Source organism: Salvelinus fontinalis, unplaced genomic scaffold (assembly GCF_029448725.1).
Source record: "Salvelinus fontinalis isolate EN_2023a unplaced genomic scaffold, ASM2944872v1 scaffold_0018, whole genome shotgun sequence".
In the NCBI taxonomy this organism is placed as follows: domain Eukaryota; kingdom Metazoa; phylum Chordata; class Actinopteri; order Salmoniformes; family Salmonidae; genus Salvelinus; species Salvelinus fontinalis.
In genome coordinates this window covers 424,931-432,500 of record NW_026600227.1, presented here as the reverse complement: position 1 = coordinate 432,500, position 7,570 = coordinate 424,931, and the positions used below count along the sequence as shown (strand labels likewise).

General features: G+C 40.6%; 1 protein-coding gene across 2 annotated transcripts in view; it reads right to left on the bottom strand.

The window, feature by feature from the left end:
- The window catches only part of hdac11 (histone deacetylase 11), a 35,226-nt gene extending 27,874 nt beyond the window's left edge, over nucleotides 1-7,352 (bottom strand). For both annotated transcript variants that reach the window (XM_055910573.1, XM_055910572.1), the window contains exons 1-3: nucleotides 7,144-7,352; nucleotides 4,411-4,556; nucleotides 3,769-3,869 (exon numbers count right to left, since the gene is read on the bottom strand). In XM_055910573.1, the coding sequence (XP_055766548.1) occupies nucleotides 3,769-3,869; nucleotides 4,411-4,556; nucleotides 7,144-7,157 (261 nt within the window). In that variant the 5' untranslated portion in view covers nucleotides 7,158-7,352. The remainder of the gene's footprint in view (nucleotides 1-3,768; nucleotides 3,870-4,410; nucleotides 4,557-7,143) is intronic.
- Nucleotides 7,353-7,570: the final 218 nt, after the last annotated feature.

Genomic DNA, 7,570 nt, shown 5'->3' with positions numbered 1-7,570 from the left:
TTATTTTGAAAGGCTGTTTTTCCATTGAAAGCCTATCCACCATACAAAGACTTAGGACCCAGTTCACGAGCTCTGTGGCTTCCTCTACATGTGGCCAGTCTTTAGGCATTGTTTCAGGCTTTTACTCTGAAAAATTAGGGAGATACAGCACTTTCAATCAGTTGAAATATGATTGATTATTTATGATTGATTATTTACAACCGGAGGATTGATTTTAAACATCGTTTGGCATGTTTCTACTAACTTTGATTGTACTTTTTTTTTTGACTTTTCGTCTGGACTTAGTGCACGCGCCTTAAGCATTCGGATTACTGGACAAAACGCGCGAACAAAAAGAAGGTATTTGGTCATAAAGAGGGACATTATCGAACAAAACAAGCATTTATTGTCTAACATGGAGACCTGGGAGTGCCACCAGATGAAGATCATCAAAGGTAAGTGATTCATTTTATTGCTATTTCTGACTTTTGTGACACCTCTCCTTGGTAGGAAAATGGCTGTATATTTTTCTGTGGCTAGGCGCAGACCTAACATAATCGCAAAGTGTGAAAGCGTAAAGCCTTCTCGAAATCTGACACTGCGGTTGCATTAAGGAGAAGTTTATATTTATTCATATGTTTAACACTTGTATCGTTTATCAACATTTATGATGAGTATTTCTGTAATTTGATGTGGCTCTCTGCACTTTCACCGGATGTTTGTTTGAGACAATAGATTTCTGACCATAACGCGCCGATGTAAACTGAGATTTTTTGATATAAAAATGAACTTTATCGAACAAAACATACATGTATTGTGTAACATGAAGTCCTATGAGTGTCATCTGATGAAGATCATCAAAGCTTAGTGATTCATTTTATCTCTATTTCTGCTTTTTGTGACTCCTCTCTTTGGCTGGAAAAATGGCTGTATGGTTTCCTGTGACTCGGTGCTGACCTAACATAATCGCATGGTATGCTTTAGCAGTAAAGCCTTGAAATCGGACATTGTGGTTGGATTTACAAGAAGTTTATCTTTAAAATGGTAGATAATACTTGTATGTTTGAGGAATTTTAATTATGGGATTTCTGTTGTTTTGAATTTGGCGCCCTGCAATTTCACTGGCTGTTGTCAAGGTGGGACGCTACCCACTGGCTGTTGTCAAGGTGGGACGCTACCCACTTGTACCAGAGAGGTTAATTGATTGAGTAAACTCCAACAAACATATCTGGGCTCTTTATTCTGTGTAATTTAATAAAGTAAACAGCAACAAAAAGACAAAGTCAAAAATTTTCAACATGAACCTAAATAATAACCAAACTTTAATACAATATAATTTTCCCTGATTTATACAACATTTTGTTTGGAGTAGTTTAAGTGCTGAGAGGAAGAGCTCGGAGGAGAGAGAAGAAGGAGAAAAGGGGAAAGAGGAAGAAGAAGAAAATAGGAGGTGGAGGAAAGAGGAGGAGTAGGGTTAGGGTTTGGTGTACTGTACACAATGCCATGTTGACTCATAGGAGAACCAGATACAGTACAGTCTGTTGAGGTAGTGTTTAATGTCACCTCACCTTGAGTCTGAGGTAGTGTTTAATGTTACCTCACCTTGAGTCTGTTGAGGTAGTGTTTAATGTTACCTCACCTTGAGTCTGTTGAGGTAGTGTTTAATGTTACCTCACCTTGAGTCTGAGGTAGTGTTTAATGTTACCTCACCTTGAGTCTGTTGAGGTAGTGTTTAATGTTACCTCACCTTGAGTCTGTTGAGGTAGTGTTTAAAGTTACCTCACCTTGAGTCTGTTGAGGTAGTGTTTAATGTTACCTCACCTTGAGTCTGAGGTAGTATTTAATGTTACCTCACCTTGAGTCTGTTGAGGTAGTGTTTAATGTTACCTCACCTTGAGTCTGTTGAGGTAGTGTTTAATGTTACCTCACCTTGAGTCTGAGGTAGTGTTTAATGTTACCTCACCTTGAGTCTGTTGAGGTAGTGTTTAATGTTACCTCACCTTGAGTCTGAGGTAGTGTTTAATGTTACCTCACCTTGAGTCTGTTGAGGTAGTGTTTAATGTTACCTCACCTTGAGTCTGTTGAGGTAGTGTTTAATGTTACCTCACCTTGAGTCTGTTGAGGTAGTGTTTAATGTTACCTCACCTTGAGTCTGTTGAGGTAGTGTTTAATGTTACCTCACCTTGAGTCTGAGGTAGTGTTTAATGTTACCTCACCTTGAGTCTGTTGAGGTAGTGTTTAATGTTACCTCACCTTGAGTCTGTTGAGGTAGTGTTTAATGTTACCTCACCTTGAGTCTGTTGAGGTAGTGTTTAATGTTACCTCACCTTGAGTCTGAGGTAGTGTTTAATGTTACCTCACATTGAGTCTGAGGTAGTGTTTAATGATACCTCACCTTGAGTCTGTTGAGGTAGTGTTTAATGTTACCTCACCTTGAGTCTGAGGTAGTGTTTAATGATACCTCACCTTGAGTCTGTTGAGGTAGTGTTTAATGTCAACCCACCTTGAGTCTGTTGAGGTAGTGTTTAATGTTACCTCACCTTGAGTCTGTTGAGGTAGTGTTTAATGTTACCTCACCTTGAGTCTGAGGTAGTGTTTAATGTTACCTCACCTTGAGTCTGTTGAGGTAGTGTTTAATGTTACCTCACCTTGAGTCTGTTGAGGTAGTGTTTAATGTCAACCCACCTCGAGTCTGTTGAGGTAGCGTTTAATGTTACCTCACCTTGAGTCTGTTGAGGTAGTGTTTAATGTCAACCCACTTCGAGTCTGTTGAGGTAGTGTTTAATGTCACCTCACCTTGAGTCTGTTGAGGTAGTGTTTAATGTTACCTCACCTTGAGTCTGAGGTAGTGTTTAATGTTACCTCACCTTGAGTCTGTTGAGGTAGTGTTTAATGTCAACCCACCTTGAGTCTGTTGAGGTAGTGTTTAATGTCAACCCACCTCGAGTCTGTTGAGGTAGTGTTTAATGTCACCTCACCTTGAGTCTGTTGAGGTAGTGTTTAATGTTACCTCACCTTGAGTCTGTTGAGGTAGTGTTTAATGTCACCTCACCTTGAGTCTGTTGAGGTAGTGTTTAATGTCACCTCACCTTGAGTCTGTTGAGGTAGTGTTTTATGTCAACCCACCTCGAGTCTGTTGAGGTAGTGTTTAATGTCACCTCACCTTGAGTCTGTTGAGGTAGTGTTTAATGTTACCTCACCTTGAGTCTGAGGTAGTGTTTAATGTTACCTCACCTTGAGTCTGTTGAGGTAGTGTTTAATGTCAACCCACCTTGAGTCTGTTGAGGTAGTGTTTAATGTCAACCCACCTCGAGTCTGTTGAGGTAGTGTTTAATGTCACCTCACCTTGAGTCTGTTGAGGTAGTGTTTAATGTTACCTCACCTTGAGTCTGTTGAGGTAGTGTTTAATGTCACCTCACCTTGAGTCTGTTGAGGTAGTGTTTAATGTCACCTCACCTTGAGTCTGTTGAGGTAGTGTTTAATGTCACCTCACCTTGAGTCTGTTGAGGTAGTGTTTAATGTTACCTCACCTTGAGTCTGTTGAGGTAGTGTTTAATGTCACCTCACCTTGAGTCTGTTGAGGTAGTGTTTAATGTCACCTCACCTTGAGTCTGTTGAGGTAGTGTTTAATGTCACCTCACCTTGAGTCTGTTGAGGTAGTGTTTAATGTCACCTCACCTTGAGTCTGTTGAGGTAGTGTTTAATGTCACCTCACCTTGAGTCTGTTGAGGTAGTGTTTAATGTCACCTCACCTTGAGTCTGTTGAGGTAGTGTTTAATGTCACCTCACCTTGAGTCTGTTGAGGTAGCGTTTTGTGTGAACCACAAGCAGGTCTTCCTCTGTAGCCTCCCGTGCCTCAACGATGCTCCCGTCACTGATCAACTTCTCCTCTGAGAAAGACAGAGGAAAGCGAGAGCGAGAACGAGAGAGCAAGAGATCGATAGCGATATTGAGAAATAGAGACGAGAGAGAGTTAGAGAGTTAGAGAGAGAGAGGGAGAGAAACAACAGGTTAGACCTGATAGGTTAGTAAAGAGGAGGACTCAGTGTCCACCCTACAAAACATACAAGTGGTGAATAAAACCTTTGCCTCCTTCAAATCAAATCAAATGTATTTATATAGCCCTTCGTACATCAGCTGATATCTCAAAGTGCTGTACAGAAACCCAGCCTAAAACCCCAAACAGCAAGCAATGCAGGTGTAGAAGCACGGTGGCTAGGAAAAACTCCCTAGAAAGCAATGCAGGTGTAGAAGCACGGTGGCTAGGAAAAACTCCCTAGAAAGCAATGCAGGTGTAGAAGCACGGTGGCTAGGAAAAACTCCCTAGAAAGCAATGCAGGTGTAGAAGCACCTGTTCTACCTGTGCAGCATACTACCAGGCTACCTGACCCTAAGTACTCATGTAAAACATTCTAAATTGTGATTGATTACCCTTTAGGAAGTGGATGACTTTCCCCCACTTGCCGCTGTCGAAGGGGTGTAGTTTCTCAAGGCCCATGAAGGTGATGTTGTATACGGGAGAGTAGACGATAGGCAGACATGACGACGGCACCTCCAGGTATAGCTGGGTGCCGTGACTACGGGAAATAACAAACGACAGATATAATACAAACTTTATGGTCACCTGTAAACGTTCTTCTTCATAAAATGTGTCATTACACTGTATCTAAGGTGGAATAGATGCATCCAACCTCTCCTATTTATTAATAATGTATCCGTTATTTCATTTGGCACGGTTACTGATAAATGTATGATGTAACTACCATGTCACTTCAGAACTAAACCACCTCTTATGACGTGGGTAAGATGCAGACAAACCCCAACGGTGCTCTCAGTGCAGTTTATAAACCTTGATAGCAGTAATTTGGCGCTACTTTCCCCTTTACTCTTCTGTGTGAGACATGTTGTCCAGGGGTGTCATCATTATTACAATTCTGTAGCAAACTGTGTCACCATTTGTAAAACTTTTCAATAGAAACCTTTTTACTCCAAAAATGGAAAACGCAAACGAGAGTTTCTATTGGACAAAGTCAGGTAGATCTGTCCCCGTTTAGTTCAATTTGCGCTGATTTCTTCTGTTTGGATCTTAAAACGGTAAATGGTTTCCGTAATGAATACACCCATCACTGTTTTCATCTGGAAATCAACACAAACATTACCCACTGGACACGTCACTGCAATGTGGAGACCCGCCTTATCTCAGCTCACTGGTCACCATAGCCAGCCGACGAGAGCGTACAGGTCGCAGTGGTGGGTGGTATATGGGGCTTTGGTGACAAAACGGATGGCACTGTGATAGACTGAGTAGAGTGTTGGAGGATATTTTGGAAATGACATCACCGAAGTCGAGGATTGGTAGGATGGTCAGTTTTACAAGGGTATGTTTGGCAGCATGAGTGAAGGATGCTTTGTTGTGAAATAGGGAGCCGATTCTAGATTTAATTTTGGATTGGAGATGTTTGATGTGAGTCTGGAAGGAGAGTTTACAGTCTAACCAGACACCTAGGTATTTATAGTTGTCCACATATTCTAAGTCAGAACCGTCCAGGGTGGTGATGCTGGACGGGTGGGCAGGAGCGGGCAGCGATCGGTTGAAGAGCATGCATTTAGTTTTACTAGCGTTTAAGAGCAGTTGGAGGCCACGGAAGGAGTGTTGTAATGGCATTGAAGCTCGTTTGGTGGTTAGTAAACACAGTGTCCAAAGAAGGGCCAGAGATATACAGAACGGTGTCGTCTGCGCAGAGGTGGATCAAAGAATCCCCAGCAGCGAGAGCGACATCATTGATGTATACAGAGAAGAGAGTCGGCCCGAGAATTGAACCCTGTGGCACCCCCATAAAGACTGCCAGAGGTCCAGACAACAGGCCCTCCGATTTGACACACTGAACTCTATCTGAGAAATATTGGTGAACCAGGCGAGGCAGTCATTAGAGAAACAATGCTGTTGAGTCTGCCGATAAGATATCAATGCTGTTGAAGATACTACACAGATTACAGACCTGAGACATTTGCATAGCTACCTTGATCATGCTTTCTATGATTACATAAGAATGGTGTGGCCATGGATGTGTTACTCATTTTTAAGGTTGAATAAATACTGTTACATTAGTTTGTGAGGAAACCTAAAGTTTTCTACTGTTTTACAAAAGTATAGTTGAATTGTTTGGTTGACAACCAAATATCAACATTTAGAGGATATCTGCTGCTTGGATAGTTTCATCTGAGCCACTGGGTTAATCCTGTTCTTTAACTTTTAGTTTAGTTGGAAACTTTAATCGAAAATATAATTTGTTAAGTTGTCGACAAGTTACTAGGCTGTTTACGGTGTTATTGAATTGTGTTAGGTTGTCAATGCAACCAAATATCAACATTTAAAGGAGTTTTTTGCCACTTAATCTGGCTTTATTTCCAGATTGTCTACAAATTAAACATTTATATGTTGGATTCACGTCTCCATCTCAACCAAAATTGTAAGTAAAAGAATATGACTAAATAAAATAAATTAAGTACATTTAAAGTACTTATAAATTTAAAGTTTGATTTGATTTCCTTCTTTAACTTTTATTTTAGGTGTGAATGGAGACGTGAATCCAACACATCACTTATTAATTGGAATTAAAGCCAGACTAAGTCAGTGGCACAGATGAAACAAGGCCTATATGTGTTGTCTATGTTTAGTTGAACCCTGGGTTGAATTGAAACAATAGCTGTTGATGACTTTGCAAACGCTATATAGGCCTAAATAGCATTATTGATGATATGACTTAGAAAATGAAATGTGACCGTACTTTATATGTTAAAGCTATCGTTTGGAATGACTGATTGAAAGAATGACTGAAAAGACAACGAAAGATTTCAGAAATGTACAATAGGCCTAAGTGACCGTGATACAATCTGAAGTCCAATACAGGCCGGAAAGAGAAAAACTACAAGAACCACATTTCCCCATCGGTTACACATGCGCAACAGAATTTCCATAGACGATACGCCACAATAAGGAAATATTTCTCTCGTCTCGTTTTCCAATCCCTGACTGTATCAGTAGTCATTGTTATTCAACGTCGTTATAACAACTTTTGGAACCAATTTAAAAGAAAGTAGTGACAGCGAGAAAATGAGCTGTCATCGGCTCTGCAACGCAACTGTGAAATCAGTTTGACTCACCTGTTACACATCATAACCGCTCTTTGGTCTATTAGTTGACGCTAAAATAGTTTTTATTCGAATGCTTTGATATCTTCACAAATGCAACGTTATGTTTTGATCGTCCGATATCATTCTGTTAGTCATATATCCAACAGCTTGCAGAACAGACAGCGATCAGATCGTTGTAATGCAGCCCACAGCGCATCCTTTCATGCGCACGTCGGATACGCACTCACAACATTCGACCACCGCGTCATTTTACCGTAGTCTACATTCGCTGCGCTTCAGTGGTGATTCAACTTTTTTATTTTCACTGTCAAACATTTACATTTTCTTAAAAAATATATATATAATGGTGGTGCATGTAGACTATATAAAATGTAAGGAATATGTGCATTCGTTTTCATGCTCCGTATTTACAATGCCCACTGGGCAAGCCACCTCA